This window comes from Protopterus annectens, chromosome 4.part1, assembly GCF_019279795.1.
Source record: "Protopterus annectens isolate FY-2018-M chromosome 4.part1, PAN1.0, whole genome shotgun sequence".
NCBI lineage: Eukaryota > Metazoa > Chordata > Ceratodontiformes > Protopteridae > Protopterus > Protopterus annectens.
This window is the reverse complement of record NC_056734.1, coordinates 116,612,043-116,633,875: the sequence shown is the minus strand read 5'-3', so window position 1 is coordinate 116,633,875 and position 21,833 is coordinate 116,612,043. Positions and strand designations below refer to the sequence as shown.

General features: G+C 42.5%; 1 protein-coding gene across 2 annotated transcripts in view; it reads right to left on the bottom strand.

Moving 5' to 3' along the window:
• Positions 1–1,463: 1,463 nt before the first annotated feature.
• The window catches only part of DZIP1L (DAZ interacting zinc finger protein 1 like), a 1,070,134-nt gene continuing 1,049,764 nt past the window's right edge, over positions 1,464–21,833 (bottom strand). Inside the window, exon 18 of one of the 2 annotated variants that reach the window (XM_044070018.1) lies at positions 1,464–3,356. In XM_044070018.1, coding sequence (XP_043925953.1) covers positions 3,186–3,356 — 171 coding nt within the window. In that variant the 3' untranslated portion in view covers positions 1,464–3,185. The remainder of the gene's footprint in view (positions 3,357–21,833) is intronic. The other variant, XM_044070019.1, reaches the window with a different exon arrangement.

Sequence of the window (21,833 nt, the reverse complement as noted above, 5' to 3'; positions counted from 1 at the left end):
GTAAAATAGAAGATGCATGCATTACTCATTCAGATTTGGTCACCAATGCTAACCAACACATTTTACATGGATTTTTCAGATAGGAATTCCAGAAAGTGCTTCAAAATCCTTTGTAAGGAGTGTCACAAAATTCACAATAGTATAAATAATTTTTTGTTGTTGTTGTAAGAGAAGCATCCTATTTTCAAATTAAAACAGTAATAGCATGTCTTGACACTGTGTCCCAACAGAATAAGAGTCTCTTAAGTTTCACGAAGGCATTAGAAAAGTGCAATCTCTAGGTGCATGAGTATGAAGGAGTTTACAAACTCCAACTCCATTTCACATCACTAAGATCATTCTGTTAAGTTATTTCACTACTTTTTAATTTAGCCTTATAAGGGGATAACACCAGACAGCTAAAAAGGGCCTGCTTTTTTGGCAAAGACCCTTCAGATTTGCCTAGTCAGGTGACCTCAAAGCTTGTAAAGTAAGAAAACTGAAGGTGTAAGATTCATACTTGAGTCAAGAGAAAATAGCTCATACACAACATTCTACTTTAACTGAGCTACCAGGAAATTACAGCACAGACAGGGCAAAACCTTTATTTACCATAATCAAAGCAACGGACTATAAATTAAATGAAAAAATTGTGTGTGTGTGTGTGTGTGTGTGTGTGTGTGTGTGTGTGTGTGTGCAGACAGGGTTTTATGCCCTGTATTTCTAGAATATAGCCAAAAACTCTACTTATGCTATACTGATGAGGTTATAAAAAGTCTGAAACATGGCATGTCTAAAGTTAGTGGGGTTAGGTTTTTATTGGCCTAACTTTACCCACAAAGACAAAGTAAAATGCCATGGGCTTTCAGAAGCCATGTAGCTGAAAAACTGGCATACTGCATACATCCCATGGACCTCCATGACAGGAGGTTTAAGGTACTACACAGTGAAGACTTCAGCTTGGCTGAGTCCTTTTTGAAGTTTTTACGTGTAACCTTTTACACATACACACACACACATATATATATATACACACACACATATATATATATATATATATATATATATATATACACACACACACACACACACACACATACATATTATATATATATATATATATATATATATATATATATATATATATATATATGGGTCTAGGACACATGCTTGACTAGCATATGTCCGGATCACAAAACATCGAACACACATACACGAAAGTGCTTAACATCGAAAAGCGCTTCTGTGTATGTGTAGTTCAAAAAAAAAATCTACATTTCTGCCCCTACACCCCCACTTTATTATTCTCTCTCCGAGATCGCACTACAGTGGGGAAAAGGGAATTTTCCCTTACCCGCACTGTAGTCCGATCTACGAAACAGGCACACATACATGGAAGCGCTTGTCGATGTTAAGCACTTTCGTGTATGTGTGTTCGATGTTTTGTGATTCGGACATATGCTAGTCGAGCATGTGTCCGGATCCCATATATATATATATATATATATATATATATATATATATATATATACACAAACTATATAAATACGTGAGAGTAAAGTTCAGCATTTTTAAATTCAGTAAACCAAGCTTTGATCACATTATGCCACTTCCTCCATTAATTCTCTACCTTAATTATGATCTTTACTCTTAGGATACTTGCATTATACTTGACTGCAGATTTTACTGTAGGAAGCATCTGTTTACCATTTTTGAAGGTTTGATTGTAGGATATTTTGCTTCCCCTGTTCTTTTTCCAGGTTGCGTTGATTCTACATATTCCCATATCTTTTTTGTTTGCTTGCATTTTTAGACCTTTTACAAAAGGGGTATCAAGCTATATGCCAAAGACATGATTCTAAGATTTCAGCAATTCCTTTCTCAAGGTAACAGGTATGTTATCATACCATTCCAAAATTATTAGACTATCTAGCTTCTAACATCATAACTCCATAATATTTATAAACAGCAAATTGAGAAAGCATATACCTAAATGAATGTGACTGTCTGTACAGCATTAAAATAAGGATACTTCCCTGAAACATGACATTTTTCGATGCAGAACCATTTTTGATTCCATGAAAAAACATCAATAGAAGAGTTCAAACAGAATGCTGAAACCATTATTCTCAGGGATCCAAGTCCCAAAACAACATTTTTGTTTTTTTGCCCTCACTCAACGTATATAACAATGGATGGTGTTCCCTGGAAATAAACTATCCAGCCCATTTGTTCATTTTAAAAGTGATCTAAAGTATCCTTGTGTTTATAACGTTTACATCTACATTATTTAAATAGAAGGAGACCATCTTCAACCTAAGTTCCAGTTTTCAAACCTCTGTGGCCATTCTGCATTTGCAACACCATGCTATGGGGGATGCCTAGTCATGGCACATAATCATATTAACTTGGCTACATTACTTCAGAAAACATGTATTTTAAAATAGGTTAGAATTTGTCTAACTTAGGTCTGCAGGTGTACAACAAGGTCCCTGATGTTGATATTTCCTAGGACATCATATAGATAACTTTATAATATAGTACAATCAGAGTAAAATATAGACTTTGCAATAACAAAAAAACAGTCTTGAAATTTTGGAGTTCGTCAATAATGAAAAATTAAGGGCTACTGTCAGACCTTTACTATTCATGCTTGTTGGGTTTTCAATTTAGAAGTTATAATTTTGGAAAGGTAACTGACATTGTTTAAAATGGTCACATATTTGCCCCTCACTAATGCATTTAACCTTTAAAATTAAAAAAATGTACCTTCCATAATTAAAAACTGCCCCGCTCTGAGAAACCACCGAAAAAGTACCTGAAATAAATGGATATTCTCAAAATTTGCAGCTCAAAATATAAACTAAAGCTACACAAAATCTATTCTTTATGGGGCAATGGTGGTCTCCAAAGTGCAGAATTTTTGTTTTATTTCCCTCTTTTTGTCCCTGCCACCTGCCAGTCATCAGCTCACCCCTAACCAATCAAGGTTCCATCCCTCTGTGCCATGGTTCCAGGTGCAGAGTTCTCATTTGTGTTAAAGGAAGTTGAAATTTACAGGGCTGTAAGGCAGACCAGCCGCTGCACCACATTTCTTTCAGATAAATGAATGGATGGCTAGGTTAGAGGAGAAGTACCAGACCTGAGAACCCAACTCTAGTATAACATGAAGCACCAAGGACTATATGAGATGGATCACAGAACAGCTACCAGCCTGTGGCTTTACTACCACTGGAACTCCAGACACTAGTGCTCTGGGAAGCTAAGGAGTCTGTGCTTTTCCTTGTTGTTGTCTTGGGTCGGATGTCTTTCACAGCAGTTTCTTGCGTAACTTCCTCTAGTGACGAAATCTCAAGGTCACTCTCTTCACGGTCCATCTAGAAAGGTTAAGAAAAGGCAGTATTAACTCACTTGCACTCTGCACATTAATCAGTGACATTTAGGTTTACATTCAGAAGCACTGCAAAGATAAAATGGGCAAGTAGATAATCAAGAGCAAAAACGACAAGCAGGATACTGGCATCTTGTATTTTTTGTAGTTATTTTCCATGTAAGGTATTCTGAACTTCAGCAACAGATGCTGGACAATAGTCAATTAAGCAAAAAGTGTCCCATTACATCTGTTCTTATGCAGGGTATTAGGGCTACACTACACAATGATGTTTTCTAAGGAAAACAGCTCAATGCTGTACTGCATGAAACCCTTCAACAGAATTATCATTTAGGAATTAAGTGTTGCCCTACCAAATTCAATAAATCTAAATGTAAAATTAGTAAGACTTCAAAATTAAAGATTCAGGAAAGAATAAAGTTATATGAAACAAAATTAGCAAAAGATAAAGGTAATAAGAAAAAATATATAAACATATTAACAGAAATGTTAAGTCAAGGTATAGTAACTGTGCAGTCAAGACTGACAATAAATTAACCTACGACCCAAACATTATAGCGCACTAATTCAATCACTGTCTTGTAAATATATCCAAGTAAGACAGCAACATCTTTATGTTTGGCCTTTGTTCTCTTATTGAAGATATAATTCCTCCTGATGAGTCACACCCTATCATTATGAAGTCTATTTTGACAAATGCTCCTTCTCAAGTTAAAAGGAACTCATCTACTGATACTGACATCAAACCACCTATTTTCATTTCTAATATTAAGGACCATATTAAGCCACCAAAATCTCCTATACCACGATTCATTCCACCATCTTGTAAAATATCACACATTACCCTTATTAATAAAAAAGGTGATAGATTGAAAGTTAGCAGTTCCTTACGAACAAAAATCTTAGCACCAACAATGTTGACTTATAGCAGCTAAGATTTTTAAGGGTAAAATCACTAATTTGACTGACTTCTACGAGGATGTACCTATAGTTTTAGACAACAGATAACCTAATGGAGTAATATTTTAGGGTTTACTATCAAAATTCTGGAACTCTCTTCATCAAGTAATTACTTACTCAAACTGAATGAAGGAAAATGACATCCAACGCTTCCTCATACCACTGAACACAGTAATGTTGACAATGTCAAACTCGACATTATCGACCTTACTCAACTTACCTTGACATCCAGAGATGTCCTACACACGTTTTACAGAGGGGGAAGCCCCCCTACACCCCCCACACCTCCAACTAAGAGATCGAACTACAGTGAGGAAAAGGGTAGTTTTCTCGATCCCCACCATAGTGCGATCCATTGTAAACAGTGACGCTCAAAACCACAAATGCAAGCTGCATCTCGACGTTCTGGAGGTGATGTTATTTCAAGTCGGGATTTTCAAATTTTGCACCTGTGCCCTCGACCATCTGAACAATGGTAAACTGACTTTCAAACTTTTGATAGTAAACCATATTTTAGGTATGGCTAAAGATTTTGATTCAGTACCTCTTTCTGCTATAATAACTGCTTTAAAAACATTAAATATTAACTTTTATATCATTAGGTGGATTACAAACTGGTTACATGACAGAAGATAATCTGCAAGTATTCAATGATATCACTGCTGCTACTTGCTAATTAATACTGGGGTTCCACAGGGTTCAGTACTTGGTCCAATCATGTTTACCAGAGTTATTACATCTTTACCCCAAAAAGAAGTAATGCTGAGTGAGTAAATAAGCAGACAATTTTAAAATTGGATTAACTGCTACTAATAACTTGGATGTTTCTAATATTAACGATTATATGAATGAGATTGCACATAAGGCTAATAAACTGGGCTGGGTTTCAGCTTAGAATAAAGTTGCATCATATATTTTAAGAATGATTAATATGTCAATACATTTGGTTGAACTATAAAAGAGATTGATTACTTAAAAGATTTTAGGGTTACCATAGGTAAGAACTTTGGGTAGGCATGCTGATTCGGTATGTGTCCAGGTGATTAGAGGCAATGATGAAAAATCATACAACTTGGGATCCAGATTAATTGTCAAACCTGTACAAAACTTATATTAGACCAATCATTGAGCATAAAAAGAAGTTATGTACTTACCATAATGTTCCATGCGAGTTGTTCATCTTGCCTTCATTCTTACAGATGGGTTCGGAGCCAATCCTTGGCTCCGAGTTGGCCTACAACAAAGCTCAAGGTCTTCAGATAGCACGAGGCCAAGTCCCTACCCCATGATGCACCTAGAGTTACCTCAGATCTTGTTTGCTGCATATAATAATACCATATGTCATTCTAACACTCTATAAGAGAAAGCCATAGAAGGGTTGAGCAACCAGGAAGAATCTAGTATCTCGGTCATTGAAAAAAACCTTGGAGGGGGTTGGAGGGTGGGAAGTAAGAATGAAGGCGAGATGAACAACTCACATGGAACGTTATGGTAAGTACATAACTTCATGTGAAGTTGTTCTATCTCACTGTTCATTCTTAAAGATGGGTAGCGTCTCAAGCACCATCTATCTCGGGTGGCTCACGGGAGTGTGTTTTTCAGAACAGTAGACCCAAAAGTCCCTGCCCCTGGAGGTCCTGTCAACTTTGTAATGAGTGATAAAGGTATGAGGTCTTGACCAGGCGGGTTGCTGCACAAATGTTGTCTATAGGAAGTCTAGCAGAAAAGGCAGATGATGTAGGCACTGCTCTGGTAGAATGAGCCTTAATTTTGTGTTGTAAGGGCACATTAGCAGCTGAATAAACAAATCTGATACAATCGGATAACCACTTAGATTTGTTTTAGCCACTGGCATACCTTTTCTGGAATCTGAAAAGGAAACAAAAAGTTGTTCTGATTTCCTAAACTCTTTTGTCCTAGCCAAGTAAAATCTGAGCTGTCTATGAACATCAAGCTTGTGCAGCATATACTCTAAGTTGTTGGAGTGTTTGGGGAAGAACACTGGCAAATCAATCATTTGATTAAGGTTAGTTTCAGAACAAACTTTACGCAAAAAAAAGGGATTAGTTCGTAGTGAGACTCTGTCAGCATGGAAAATCAAATAAGGGGGCTTTATGGACAAGGCTTGAAGGTCTGACACTCTGCAAGCAGAAGTGATAGCTACTAGAAAGATAGTCTTCCATGACAAATATTTCAAATCACATGAGGAAGCTGGTTCGAAAGGAGGGAGAATAATGCAAGAAAGCATAACATTTCGATTCCATGGGGTATAAGGGGATTTCACAGGTGGTCTGAGATGAAAAGTCCCTTTAAGAAAGGTTTTGGATAGTTGTGTGACATTATGTTCAATCCTTCAAATCCAAGGTGAAAATTAGAGATAGCAGCAAGCTGAACCCGAACTGTTGCTGCTGCAGCTCCTTTACTGGAAATCATGGTCAAGAACTCTAATATGGAGGCCAGAGTGGCTTGATAGGGATCAATGTTATTTTGAGAGGCCCATATAGAAAATCTTTTCCATTTGCTAAGGTATAGTTTCCTCATAGAGGATTTATGACAGGATATTAGAATGTACTGCATTTCATTTGAAAGGTTATGTTGGGAATTGGAGCAGCCAAGCTGTCAGCTTCAGGGACTGAAGAGAGGGATGAAGTTCCCCCGACGAGTGCGTCAGAAGATCTGGAACTGGGTCCAGAATCCAAGGGTCCTCTAACTGATGAAGTCGAAGGAAGGGGAACCAAATCTGGCAAGGCCAATGAGGGGTTATTAGAATGATGGTCCTTCCCAGGGCTTTTGCTTTCTGTAGTACTTTGGGTATCAAGGGAATTGGTGGGAATGTATAGAGGAGACCCAGTGGCCAATCATGTACGAGTGCGTAACAGAGGGGGAATCAGGGCAAAGTAGTTTCTATATTTGGTGTTCATGTGGTTGGTGAAAAGGTCGCAGCAAGGCTGGCCCCACCTGCGGAATATCTTGTCTGCTACTTCTTTCTTGAGGGACCACTCATGAGGCAACTAACTTACTCTGCTCAGCTTGTCTGCTATCATGTTGGAATTCCCCGGGATGTGCATTGCTAACAGAAAGCGCTGGGTGGATGTAGCTCATTGCCATACTCTTAGGGCTCATGACAAAGGAGGTAGGATCTGGTTTCTCCTCATTTGTTCAAGTACTGACATGTTGTTCATCTGAATCGCAATTGTTCCCAGATGAAGAGTGTCCTGGAAGTAATGCAACACTAAAGGTACTGCTCTCATCTCCAGGACATTGATATGCAGATGTGTCTCCTGATCGGTCCATGTGCCTTGGGCTGTTCTTTCCTGAAAATGCCCCCCACCCTATCAGGGAAGCGTCCGTGGTCACTGTGGCCGCTGGTGTGGGTAGAACAAAGGGACGACCTATCGTAACATGAACAGAGGTCAACCACCACTGAAGATCCTTTTTGCTTATGTTTGTGATCATTATAAATTGAGTGAACAACAGCCTTGCAGAATCTGCATGTGCATGCGACCCAACGGAATGGCTAATATTGCAGCTGCCATTATGCCTAACAATTTTAGTTCTTCTGATGCTGGAGCCTTGTTTTTGGATATGATATTGTGGACCCGCTGACAGAGTATTAAGACTTTCTGCTGGAAGTCTCAAAGTGGTGGTGGTGATGGTGTCCAACTCTGCTCTGATAAAAACGGTATGTTGCGATGGCAACAAGGCAGATTTTCCTGAGTTTATTGTTATGCCCAGATAACTGCAGAGTGAAAGAGTGGTGTCCCTGGTTTGTATGAGCTGATGCCTGGTGATGGTGGTGAGGAGCCAATCGTGTAGGTACGGAAACACCTGGAATCCTAAACTCCTCATGTGAGCAGTGACCACTACCATACATTTGGTGAACACTCTGGGGGCTGTAATGAGAATCAAAGGGCAGGGCTCAAAACTGGTAATGATGGGCTCCCAGCCAGAAGCGCAGATAATCTCTGAATGGTCTGGCCATTTTTATGTGGTAGTACGCATCCTGAAGATCTATCAAGTACATCCAATTGTCTTTCCCTAAAAAGGGAAGTATCGACTGAAGCATGACCATCCGGAACTTCTCTTTCTTGACAGATCTGTTTAGTCTGCTGAGGTCCAAAATAGGTCTCCAGTCCCGTCTTTTTTGGAACTAAAAAGAATCTTGAGTAAGTTCCAGATCCTATCTGGTCTGCTGGGACTGGTTGGATGACTCTTTTTCTTAGGAATGTTTGGACCTCTATTGTTGCCTGTTCCCTGTAACTGTCTGGGACGTCCGGGATTTTTCTTGTCAGTGGAGGGGGTGTGGCGAAAGGAATGAAATATCCTCTGGAAATAATACTTTGTACCCAGTTGTCGTTTATTTTGAGCCAGGTGTCTGGATACAAAGATAAGCGACCCCCAACTGCCTCCATAGTAGGACAGTCAGGCCTCCATTCAGGAGCACTGGTAGGGCTTCCCAAAGAACTGATCTCTGTCACCCTGGTTTTGTTGACCCCCTCTACTGCGAGGGCGGCGTCTTCCATTATTGCCCCTTCCTCTGCCCCTGGAGGGGGGGTTCAGCATGTGTCTCCTGAAAGGCTCCTTGGGCTTTACGGAACCACATCTTTCCTCCCCTTTGACCCTTGGGGTAGGGTCTGGTGGAGGTGGAAAAATGGACTCCGACGGCAGACAGAGTCTTTCCTTCCTGTTCACACCTGGTCAAAGCTTCCTTAACTTTGGGCCCAAAAAGGGACAAGCCATCGAAAGGGGTGTTGACAAAGGATGATTTAAAGGGCTCCGCAAAGGAACATCAAGCGCATCCAGGAGTGTCTCCTAAGAGGAATTCATGCACCCGCTGCTCTGCTCGCTCCAGCAGCTGCATATGAAATGAGGCGCATGGACGAGTTTACTATGGAATTGAGGATGGCAAGCCAGAAGGCAACTTTATCTGAAGCTATTGCAGTTACTGTACCCTGAAGAGCATCGCCGAGCTCTTTTAGGTGATCTCTTTGCAGTCTAGTAAAATGGGTGAGATAGTTGAGCGAATGCAGTGCAAAAGTCGCTGAACTGTACGTGTGCTTCCCATACCTATCCATGATCCTAGAATCTCTGTTAGGAGGATGGATAGAGGAAGAAGTTTCCAAAATTTCCTTTTTGGTGGCTGCCGCCACCACCATGGCATCAACTGGCACTCCCTTGGTAAGAAAAGAATTTTCCTGGGGGGGGGGGCACATATACATTTATTAGGCATCCTGGGGACAGGCTCCATGGCGTCCGGAGACTCCCACGCCCTTCGTGAGAACAGCTCCATAAGCTCATCGAAGGGTGGAGACACCCAAGAGGTGGAGGGCTGAGACCCGAAAGCCTTCAGGAGAACCGACTCATCTTCAGTAGGGTTGGTGGACTGCCAGTCACCCCTCTACCTAAGGATTTCTAATATCTCGCAAAAGAGATATCCTCAGAGGGACCGTGGGGACCCTTCTGATTCATCCAAGTCAGTATCGGATGTGAGAGACTCCTGTGGGGAGTCTAAATGCTTCCTCTTACAGATTCGCTTCCTAGGAACCTCATCAGTGGAACTTCTGGTGAGGTCTCAGAAGAGCAGGAACCACCCAATGGGGCTTCCTGAGGCTCTGGGTCTCTACGCTTAGCAAGGATCTGTGAAGCAGAAGCAGATACAGGCGCTTTTGGGGAGGTGGTAGCCGGACCTGAAATTGAAGATGTCTTAGGAGACATAACTCTCCTCATTGCTTCGAAGGCACCTCTGCTCTGATGAGAAGGGACTGACGGATCTGAGGAAACCGTTGATACCCCCGGAACAGTGGGCTCCGAGCCAGAGGTAGGAGCAGAGCTCATCCAAGCCGAAGCCCAGAGAGGCAGAGTTGGAACCAAGTCAGTCCAACTATCCTCCTCGGACCCGACCAGAGATTGTCAGCTCCTAGATTCCTCGATCGGCGCCGAGGAATTCAGAGTAAACGGAGCTGAGGACACCCGACTCCTCTGACTCCGAAGGACCGGTATGGCTCGGAAGAGGAAAAGTAGTAGATGGTAAAAGGGTGTTCGGTTCCGAAGTCATTTGGGTTGGAGCCGATAAAAATTTAGCAAACGCCAGTGCCTGTAAAAGCTTCTGCACTACATGATCCACATCCAAATCAGAAAGGCTTATCGAAGACAGAGATGAGTGGATAGAAGGAGGTACAGATTGCAGGAGTGGAGATTTAGGAAGTTCGGACACCGGTTCCAAGACAGGGGACCGGCTCCGAAAGGACAAGACAGTCGGTATCAAGGGCTGTGGAGCCGACATCAAAATTTTTTTTAGGTTTTTTACTTCAGAAGAAGACGACGACTTAGAAGACTTTGAGGATTTGCTAGACCTGTCTTGGTTGCTCAAAGCTTCTTGAAAAGATGGTTTGATTAAACCTCTGTCTATTAACTTTCTCTTTCTCTCCTGAAGAACCCTAGAAGAGAAGGGATGAGAAATGGAGCAGCTTTCCTGAAGGTGCAATGCTCCCAAACAGTATACACAATTTACATGGCTGTCAGTGACAGACATTTTCTAGCCACATTTTGGACATTTCTTAAACCCTGATTTAGGGTGTTTATCCTTATCCTGGTCAGCCATACTGGAACACAGAATCTCAAGAGAGGGTACTGTAATGAACAAGACACACCCAAAAACTTATCAAACAAGCCCTTTAAAACTATGGGCTAAAATAAGAAGTTATGTACCTACCATAACGTTCCATGTTAGTTGTCTTCTTCTCGCCTTCTTTCTTGCTGGATGGGTTCGGAGCCGATCCTCGGCTCCGACTCGGCCAATACTAAAGCTCGAGAGCTAATTCCACCGGCTCGAGGCTCCCCTATATCCCACAATGCTAGGCGGTAACTACTCAGATCTCGTTTGATAGCTATACCAAGCAATCCTAGTCTCCATAGAATGGAGTCGGGAAACCCACCTCAAACAATCTGCGTAAAAGAAAGGCAGACCTCAGTAAAGATAGAAGAGGTGGGAGAACGTGTGGGAATGACAACTTTCAGAAGAAAAACACAAAAAAAATTCCAGTCGGTCTGTCCAGGCTTGGGGGAAGGAGGGTGGGTCGCAAGAAAGAAGGCGAGAAGACAACTAACATGGAACGTTATGGTAGGTACATAACTTCTTAATGTTAAGTTGTCAATCTCGCCTTCATTCTTGCTGGATGGGACCGCGTCCCTAGCACCTTATCCCGGGTGGCCTATCGGAACAGACTCTTGAGAACAGTGGAACCAAAATTGGCACGGCTTCTGGAAACCATGTCCAATTTGTAATGTGAAATGAATGTATGAGGAGAAGCCCAGGTGGCTGCTGCACAAATTGAATCTATTGGCAGCCTATCCTGAAAAGCTACGGATGTAGCTAATGCCCTAGTTGAATGAGCTCTAGGTCTTAAGGGGAGTTTTTGATGTCTGATCTCATAGATGAAGGTAATTGTAGAGGTGAGCCATCTAGAGAGGGATACTTTAGTAACTGGAAGGCCCAATTTACCTTCCGCATATGACAGAAACAATTGATCAGATTTCCTGAATTGTTTAGTCCTGTCTAAGTAATATCTAAGTTGGCGATGAACATCCAAAAAATGTAGCTTTTGTTCCGACCTGTTTGAATAGTTAGGGAAAAAGACGGGGAGATCAATAATTTGGTTTAGGTTTATTTGAGAAGAAATTTTAGGCAAAAAGGATGGAGTAGTACGGAGGGATACCCTGTCTTTGTGAAAAACTAAGTAAGGAAGACGACTGCACAGAGCATGGAGTTCGGATACCCTTCTCACTGAAGTTATAGCTACCAGAAAAAGTGTCTTCCAAGAAAGCAACTTCAGAGAACATGAAGCCACCGGCTCGAAGGGGGGAAGAATTAAAGATGCCAGAACCAAGTTCAAATCCCATTGAGGCGGGGGATCTTTGATTGGAGGTTTGAGAAGAAATACACCCCTTAAGAAGGCTTTACAGAGTTTGTGAGACATGATGCTAGACTCTGAAACACCAACATGAAAATTTGATATGGCAGCCAATTGAACTCTAATGGTTGATGCAGAAGATCCTAAATGAAAGAGTTCTGCTAGAAAGTCTAAAATAGACTGGATAGGTGCAGTAAAGGGATCTATATGTTTTTCGATGATGCCCAAAAGGAAAAGCGTTTCCATTTGCTACTATAAATCTTCCAGGTAGAAGATTTATGAGAGGCTATCAAGATATCTCAGACCGAGCGAGATATTGAGGGAAGCCTGGCTAAGGTTGGAATCAGAGAAACCACGCTGTGAGGTTTAGAGAAGACAGAGATTGGTGCAGCTGACCCGATTGGTGGGTTATCAGATCTGGTACTGGGTCCAGATGCCAAGGCTGCTCCAAAAGGTAACGATGAAGAAAGGGAAACCATATCTGTCGAGACCAGTAAGGGGCAATGAGGATCATTGTCACTCTCAAGGCGATGGCTTTCTGAATTAGTTGAGATATCAGTGGAAAGGGGGGAAAGGCATACAGAAGTCCCTGGGGCCAATCGTGGACTAGAGCGTCTCTGGAGGGATGGCCTGGTAACGGGAAGAGAGTGAAGAAGTCGTGACACTTGCTGTTTTGGGGAGTAGCAAAAAGATCGCAGCAGGGCTGGCCCCATCTTAGGAATACTTCTTCTAGAACTGATTTCTTTAGAGACCACTCGTGTGGCATGAGAATTGCTCTGCTCAATTTGTCTGCAATAACGTTGGATTTCCCGGGAATATGCGTTGCTATCAGAAAACGCTGAGAAGAGATCGGCCATTGCCACAGTCTGAGTGCCTCTCGACAGAAAGGGTATGATCTGGTTCCGCCTTGTTTGTTGATGTACCACACTACGGACATGTTGTCCGTTTGAATTGCAATAGTCCCAGTGGGAAGAGAGTCGTGAAGGGCTTGCAACGCTAAAAGCACTGCTCTCATCTCTAAGACATTTATGTGCAAGTGGCACTCGAAAGGTTGCCACATGCCCTGGACTGTCCTGCCCTGATAATGCCCCCCCCCCCACCCGATCAGGGAGGCGTCTGTTGTCAACGTGGCGACTGGGGGGGGAGACTGAAGGGTCTTCCTCGGAGAAGTTGAGGTGATGTGATCCACCAAGACAGTTGATTCTTGCATGCTTGAGTTATCAATATGGTATGGGACATCGGGAGCTGTTGAAAGGACCATTGAGTAAACAGCATCCATTGGAGGATCCTCATGTGAAAGCGAGCTAAGGGGAGAAGGGGAATAGCTGCTGCCATGAGCCCTAGTACCTTCAACACCAGTCTGGCTTTGACTTTGACGCACTGTAAGAGAAGGGACACTTGGTTCCGAATGTCTGATACCCTCTGCTCTGTGAGTCTGGCTGAAAGATTCCGTGTATCTAACGTGGCGCCTATAAAGACAATAGACTGACAAGGCGACAAGGCAGATTTTTCAAAATTTATCGAAATGCCTAGAGCTTGGCAAGATTGGATGGTGAAGTCCCTGGATAGGAGAAGCTGATGTCTGGTGGTGGCAGTAAGGAGCCAGTCGTCCAGATACGGAAACACCTAGAATCCTTGACGTCTCAAGTGAGCCGTGACCACTGCCATGCATTTGGTGAACACTCCGGGGGCTGTAGTGAGACCAAAGGGCAGGGCCCTGAATTGGTAGTGACTGGCTCCCAGCCTGAAGCGGAGATATCTCCTGGAGCGTCTGTTCATTTTGATGTGGTAGTACGCGTCCTGAAGATCTATCGAGCACATCCAATTGTCCTGACCCAAGAAGGGTAGAATGGACTGTAGCGTGACCATCCGGAATTTCGTTTTTTTGACAAACTTGTTTAAGTAGCTGACATCCAGTATGGGTCTCCAGTCCCCTGTTTTTTTTGGTACCAAAAAGAATTTGGAGTAGATTCCGGATCCTTGCTGGTCTGCCGGGACTGATTGGATAGCTCTTTTTGATAGCAGCTTTGAAATTTCTAATGCTGCGTGTTCCCTTAGACCGGGTGGAACATCTGGAAGGGATCTTTTTGGTTGGGTTGGGATGTGAATGAAGGGAATTTTGTAACCCTCGGATATGATCGACTGTACCCATTTGTCTTGAGTAAGGGAAAGCCAGGCTATTGGGTACAGTGATAACCTTCCCTCGACTGCCTCCGAAGGTGGACAGCCGGGCAGCCCCTCAGGGGTGCTGAAAGGGTTTGTCAGAGAACATTTCTCTGCTACCCTGGTTTTGCGGACCTCCTCTGCCTCTAAGGCGGCATCTGTTATTATTCCCCCCTCTGCCTCTAGAGGGGAATCGGCCTTGTGCGTCAGATGAGAATCCCTGGGATTGTTTATGAACCACATCTTTCCTCCCCTTTGACCTTTGGGATAGGGTCTAGAAGGGTAGAAAACGGACTCCTACAGCAGAGAGAGTCTTACCTTCTACCTCGCACCTGGTCAATGTATCCTTCACCTGTGGACCAAACAAGGATGATCCATCAAAGGGAGAATTGGTGAAGGACGCCTTGAAAGGGTCCGCAAAGTTGCATAGCCGCATCCAGGCGTGACGTCATAAGGCAACGCCTGTGCCTGTGGCTCTACTCGCCCCATCTGCTGCATATGAGACCAGCCGCATGGAGGAGTTAACGATGGAATTTAGGGTTGCCAACTGGGAGTTCATTGTGTCTTTGAACCCCTCAGCTGTAGGATCCTTCATCAGTTCACCCATATCCTTGAGTAAATCTCTTTGGAGACGAGTGAAGTGGCATAAGTAGTTCAGCGACCGCATTGAAAAGGTCGCTGATGAGAACATCCACTTGCTGTACCTGTCCATGGTCCTAGATTCCTTATTAGGAGGATGGACAGGAACCGAAGGATCAGCTAACTCCTTCTTTGTGGCCGCAGCCACCACCATGGCATCAACAGGGACACCTTTGGATAAAAACTCTTTGTCTCTGGGGGCAGTAATAAATTTGGATGGTCTCCTCGGGGTGGGTTCCACTGAGTCAGGAGCTGTCCAAGCCTTCCTTGCCACCACTTCCATAAGGGGGTCAAAGGGAGGGGACACCCAGGAGATAGAAGGGCAAGAACCAAACGCCTCAAGATATACTGACTCATCCTCCGAAGGGTTAAGGGCTGGCCAGTTCCCCCTCTGTTTCAGGATCTCAAGGATGTCAGCAAAGGCGACATCCTCAGAGGGGGATCAAGGGACCTTCGATTCCTCTAAGTCAGTGTCAGAGGTGATAGACTCAGGGGAGTCAATGTGCTTCCTCTTGCACTGCCTCTTCCTTGGGGGATCTCCTGCAGGGTCAGGAGAGGCCTCGGAAGAGGAGGAAATTCCCAATGGGGAATCTTGAGGAGTTGGCTCTCTGCGGTCTGAGACAAGGGGGTGAGTAGAAATCACCGCAGGCACTGTAGATGGAGGGGCTGAAGGAGCTGACCGTGGGACAGAACCTGGTTCTAGCACGCTCCGCATGACCTCGAAGGCACCCCTGTCAGGCAAGGCCCGAGGCTCCTGCTCCGAAGAGACAAGGACCTCCCCCGGCACCGACAGAGACGGCTCCAAAGCCGATGTCGGAGCCGAACGCACCAACGCCGAAGCTCCGAGAGGGAGAGCGGGGTCACACAAGGGTCCGATGCCACTCGCCCCCTCGGAGCCGACGAGGGAAGCTCGGTGCCGAGATCCCTCCAAAGAGGAGATCGGAGCAGACGGAGCCGAAATGGAAGGTATCGGATCCGACGCACCGACAGTCATGGCTCCGACAAGCCTTGGCTCCGAACTCAAAGGAGTCGGAGGAGGAATGTTTTGGGGAATGGGAATAGCCACTGACTGGTGAGTCGGGCTATGCAGCATTTGGGCCAGTGCCTCGGACTTGAGAAGTCTACTCACTACCCTTTGCAAGTCATGGTCTGATAATCTGGAAGACCGTGAGGAATGAGTTTTGTGACTTCATTCCGAAAGAAGAGGGGATCCTGGCGCCGAGTGCACGGATCCGATAGAGGGGGATCTGGACCTCTTTCTCGAATGTGGCTCCGATAAGGGTATCGGAGCCGACAAAGTTTTATCAGCCTCGGCTCCAGCCGGAGCCGAGGTAACAGTATGAGGCTTAGAAACATCGGCTCCAGCCGGAGCCGATGTCGAAGCCGACAGACTTCTCAGCAGTCGACTCAGGAGCAGGAGCCGACTGCTTGGAAGTTCTTGAAGGCTTCCCCGACACAGATTGAGTCAGGGGGCCTTCAGGCTTTAATAAGCCCCGCAAGATAAGCTTATTCTTGTGTTCCTGCAGGACTCTAGGGCTAAACCCATGACAAAAAGCACAAGAGCCCTGCAGGTGCAAAGGCCCCAGGCAATACACACAAGAAGTGTGACCATCTGTCAGAGACATTTTCTGACAGCACGAGTCACACTTCTTGAAGCCTGAGACCTTGTCTTTAGACATAGTAAGAAAAGAGAGCCTAACACACACAAACACACTCCAGACACTCTCTTTAGAAAAAAATATTAAAATAAATTATTAATGTTAATCCACAAACACACACACACAAGCCCTTACAACACTAATCTATTAAAGGACTAGGGTGAGGGAAGGGCCGAAGGCCTAGAACAAGGGAAAAAAGGGAAGGGGGCTCGACAAACAGGGGTAGATTTATCTAAAAGTTTAAAATTAAACTAAAGGATATGTATCAAAACTAAAAAGGGGTTATTAGAAGTACCTAAAGGAAAATCTGAACTAACCTGCCTAAGCCGGTAGAAAAGCGCACCTCGTCAGCTATAGCGGCAAACGAGATCTGAGTAGTTACCGCCTAGCATTGTGGGATATAGGGGAGCCTCGAGCCGGTGGAATTAGCTCTCAAGCTTTAGTATTGGCCGAGCCGGAGCCGAGGATCGGCTCCGAACCCATCAAGCAAGAATGAGGGCGAGATTGACAACTTAACATATACTATTAAGCACACAAACACACACTATAGCTATTTATCTAAGCACTCTAATATCTATATATCTACATATATCCAAAAGCTGTGACAGAAAAAGTCACTATTCAAAGGCGCACAACTACTATTTAAACTACAATAAAGACTTAACAAGGCCAACAGAGCTAATAACTACTCAAGAAAAAAAAGGCACACCAAGGAAAGGGAATATACCCAATAAGCCATAAGAGCTAAGCTAAGTCTAAATAGAGATATATCAAAATATTTATATAAATTTGTAGAAAAAAGTTTTGTTCTGGCCCGAGTTATGCGAGGAACCTCCGATCTATTGCAGCGGCAGACTAGATCTGGGATAACCCTAGGTGCATCATGGAATAGGGACTTGGCCTCGAGCTATCTGAAGATGTCAAGCTTTGTAGTAAGCTGACTCGGAGCCGAGGATTGGCTCTGAACCCATCTGTAAGAATGAACAGCGAGACAGAACAACTTCTTATCAGTAGTTTCTGTATATACACAAAAGGTCAATTAAAATCTCTTGAAAGGATCCGGAGAATATTTACCAAAAAATTATTTTGGTATACTGACCTCAGCTATTCAGGGATGCAGATTATTAAAATGTTTTAATGTACATTATCAATATTTGAGAAGCAAGTTATCTCAGTATACAATGCTTACCAAGATGAAATGTTAACTTACTTTTCACACCATAAAAATAATTACAAATTTCTTTATTAAAAATATAGAACTTCCAGAAGGTATAATTTTATAAACGTTTGTCTGTCCTGTGGAATAAAATTACCACTTGTAATTATATGTTCTAAGAATTTAGTTAATTTTAACAACAGCCTTGATCATTGGGTTGATGACAAGAGTTATGACCAGATCTGGTGGAGTCAGTAAAAGTAGTTCTATAAGGTTACTGACCTAAAATACTGTTTTACTAAACTTACGACATCAAAAGTGTTAAAAAAGGCCTCTGACAATAAGCTGCCATTTTTGTGCTCTGGCACAACTATCCCATAAATATGTACCATGGTAGTTTGTTTCTGTTTTGTCATGGCTGCCTATTCAAGATTTCTTCTTCTAATGACAGAGTTGGTAAGGAGTATGTCTGGAATGGCAGAAAGAATAAAGCAGTACAGCTGGCTGTGTTCTCCTGTTTTTTTCTTTTTTTTACTTCACAAAACAGCCAAGGCTACAAGAACAAGGTAGCAAGAAAAAAAATTAATTTGTATACTGCAGGCCATGTATTAATTATAATAATTTTCAGTTTCTTCAAAACAGAATCTATAGATTTATACTTAACTTGCAGCACCTCAAACATCACTATATAACACTGTCTAAAGCTAACACACACTATCAATTTAGCATCTGCTTTAACATAACAAAGTTCTCTAATCAATGTATCAATGTTCCACTGTAAGTTATTTCTGGGAAAAAAATAAACACTTTCTAATTTTTTTCGTTGGTCAGAGAGGGGATTGAGCTATCAGGGCCTTACAGCAACATTTTGCCAACCATTCCAGGTAAAGGAAATAAACTCCTCTACAGGGGTTATCATTTAATTATTCCTTAGACTTGTGTATTATCATCATCTTACTAGGGAACCAACATTTAGAAATCACTTCCCCTTCTTAATTAGTCTCCTGCCATCATGTCAACAGGTCAGCTCTAAGCATACAAAGTACATTTTCACAATTTTTGTCTGTTTGCATAAATAAATGTTATTTATTTATTGGCATTTGTTTACTGGGATAGTCCACTGGGCCAATAAGAGCCCATTTTCAGTGGAGGCCCGGGGAGAAAAGCTCCACAAAAAGCATAAGTATAAACAGAACAAAATTTAACATTTGTAAAGTTCCACAAAAACATGTACACAAACAAGTAATTAATAATTAGTTAAAGTAAAGGTAAAACAGGATTTGGCAATTAGTTACATTAATACAAACTTATAATACAGAGAGAGGCAAGTAATATATAACAAGGATAACATTATATGACACTTCTGTCATAGAAGTAGTTAGGCTGTTCAAGATTTTATATAGGTAGTGGTCATTTAAAACAGAAAAGAAGAATATTATAGTAAATAAGAGAACAGAAATAAGAATATATTCAAGAAGTAGGGGTAGTCAGGTTTTAAAAGGCTTGGGATCAGTGCAGGTGCAGAACCAGATACAACAGAGGTCGTCTTGTAAAGTACTTCTGAATGATGCTAGGTTGTTGTGTCTTTTGGCTTTTCCCGGTTAGGGATCGCCACAGCGGAACTCCGGTCCGCTAATGATTGGCAGTAGATTTTTACGTGCCGAGCTGCCAGCCCTAACGCACAACCTTCAACTAAGGTATGCCCATTCACGCACGTCTCCACACAGAAGACGCTTTAGCTGAGAATCGAACAGGACAAAGTTTTACTGTGAGGCGAAAACAGTACCGCAGCACCACCACCACAGTTTGAATGATGCTAGGTAATAGATCTATTTGTTAATGGTAGGGCATTCCAGGTTTTGGCCACAGAACAAGTATAAAGAAGCTGGCTGGCAGGTAGGTCAGGCTTGTGCACCTGCAAGAGGTGTTGATTTTCAGATCTGAGAGACCTTTTAGGTAGATAGTTGCTAAATAATGAGGTAAGGGCAGGACAAATTAAAGGTTTGTAAATTAATGTATGTGTAGCTCTTAACTGCAGCAGGACAGATATTGTGGGAGTTCAAACCAGTTAAGGGAGTGTAATGCTGTACAGTGATGGATAAAAAGTTTAGCATTTGTAGTACATTTGGCAACTTTGTTATAACTCATTTCAAGCTCAGTTTTAGGGAGGATTGTAGGTTAGTAATGGGGCACCATAAACGAGAGAGGAAAGTAGATAAGTGGTAGCAAGGGTCTGTTTAGTGGAGGGGCTAAGAAAATGTTTGGACCTACAAAGAATGCCTAGCTTTTGGTGTGTTTTGTTAATATTATGCTGTATGTGCATGTCAAATTTTCATAGGATCATAGGAAGTTACTAGGCTATTGGCCCTGAGGCCCTTACAAGCCTAGCCAAGAACTTAGCTCATGTTCCGAAAAAGTCAGCACCCAATGTCCCTGTACAGCAGGGACACAGATGGAATCCCAGGGTATATTTTCTGTCCCCCATCCAGTTATCCAGGTTGCGCTTAAAAATTTTAGCTGTTTATCTATAACAACTCCTAGTACTTTGGTGTGAGTTACAACTTCAATTATTGTTTTGCTTTCAAAGAGTATGATAACCTGGGCCTTGCCTATGGGTTATTTCTTGGGAGTAAATAGAATTAGCTTGGTTTTATTTGGATTAAGTGATAGATGACTGTTACTGAGCCAGGTCTCTATGAAGGTAAAGACCACTTGAGTGACATGTTGCAGGTCAGACACAGAATAAGCAGAGCAGATAATAGTAGAGTCATCTGCATATTGTATTAGAGAGCAATGACTGAATGAAGACTGGAGACTATTAATAAAAATGCTGAAGAGGAGGGGTCCTAATATAGAGCCTTGAGGGACAGCAGTAGAGTTATTAAGATTTGAAGAGTGGGAATTCTTCCATTTAACTACTGCTGTCTGTCTGATAGGTAACTTGAGAAAGAGTTAAGGGGGGAATACCACTTTTTGAGAGCTGATTTAGAAGTAATGGGTGAGACACTGTATCAAAAGCCTTTGATACGTCTAGAATTAGGGAAGAAACAATTTTGCCCAAGTCTCGGGCTTTGCTGACTATGTCCATGAATGATATCAAAGCAGTCACAGTACTATGACCTTGTCTAAAACCATGTTGTGTAGGAGACAGAATCTGATTATTAAGGAGAAAGTTTAGAAGTTGTACATGTATGCATTTCTCAAGGAACTTAGATATGGGGAGAGAATGGCTACAGGACAGTAGTTGGAGATATCAGTAGAGCTGCTACCTTGAAGGATGGGTAGAATAAATACCTTTTATAAATTTTTGGGACATAGAATTCAAGGATGGATCTGTTGACTAGTATACTGATAGGGTAGGTGATGGCATCAGCAGCTAGTTTTAGAGCTGGGTGTAAGTTTAAGGGGGAGTCTTTTAGTAGTTGAAACGGGGTTGACTGTGAATGTGGGTGTTGGATGGATTGCTATTTCATGAGAATTGAGTGAGGAAGAAGAGTGGGTGGGAGGGGGTTGGTCTACATGGTGTAGAAATATTTCAGACTGTGTCACAGTGAGACTGGGGAAAGTTGCCAGTGAACTGTGATACAGTATTAATAAAGTGAGAGTTAATGAGAGATTGGTGATTTCTGGTGGAGTTTTATCTGGATATGGACATGGATTGCTATTAGTGTCTGGGTTTAAGGAGAGATGTTATGGATGTTCAGAATTTTTTGGGGGGGGGGTTCTGCTTATGATCGGATTGAAGTGTTATATAATAGCCTTTTTTGTCTTTGAGTACTTGTTTTTTTAACTGGTTGTGAAGCTGCTTGAATTTCAGGTCTGGAAGATTTTTATCTAGCCGTTGTTTCCAGGTTTTGTCCCTGTTTAGCATTAGTTCTTTTGTTTGTTTAGTTAACCATGAGGCATGGTTAGTTTTGATTCTTTTTACTTGAGGAGTTGCAAGGCTGTTTAGGTTTATAGAAATACTGCACTAAAGT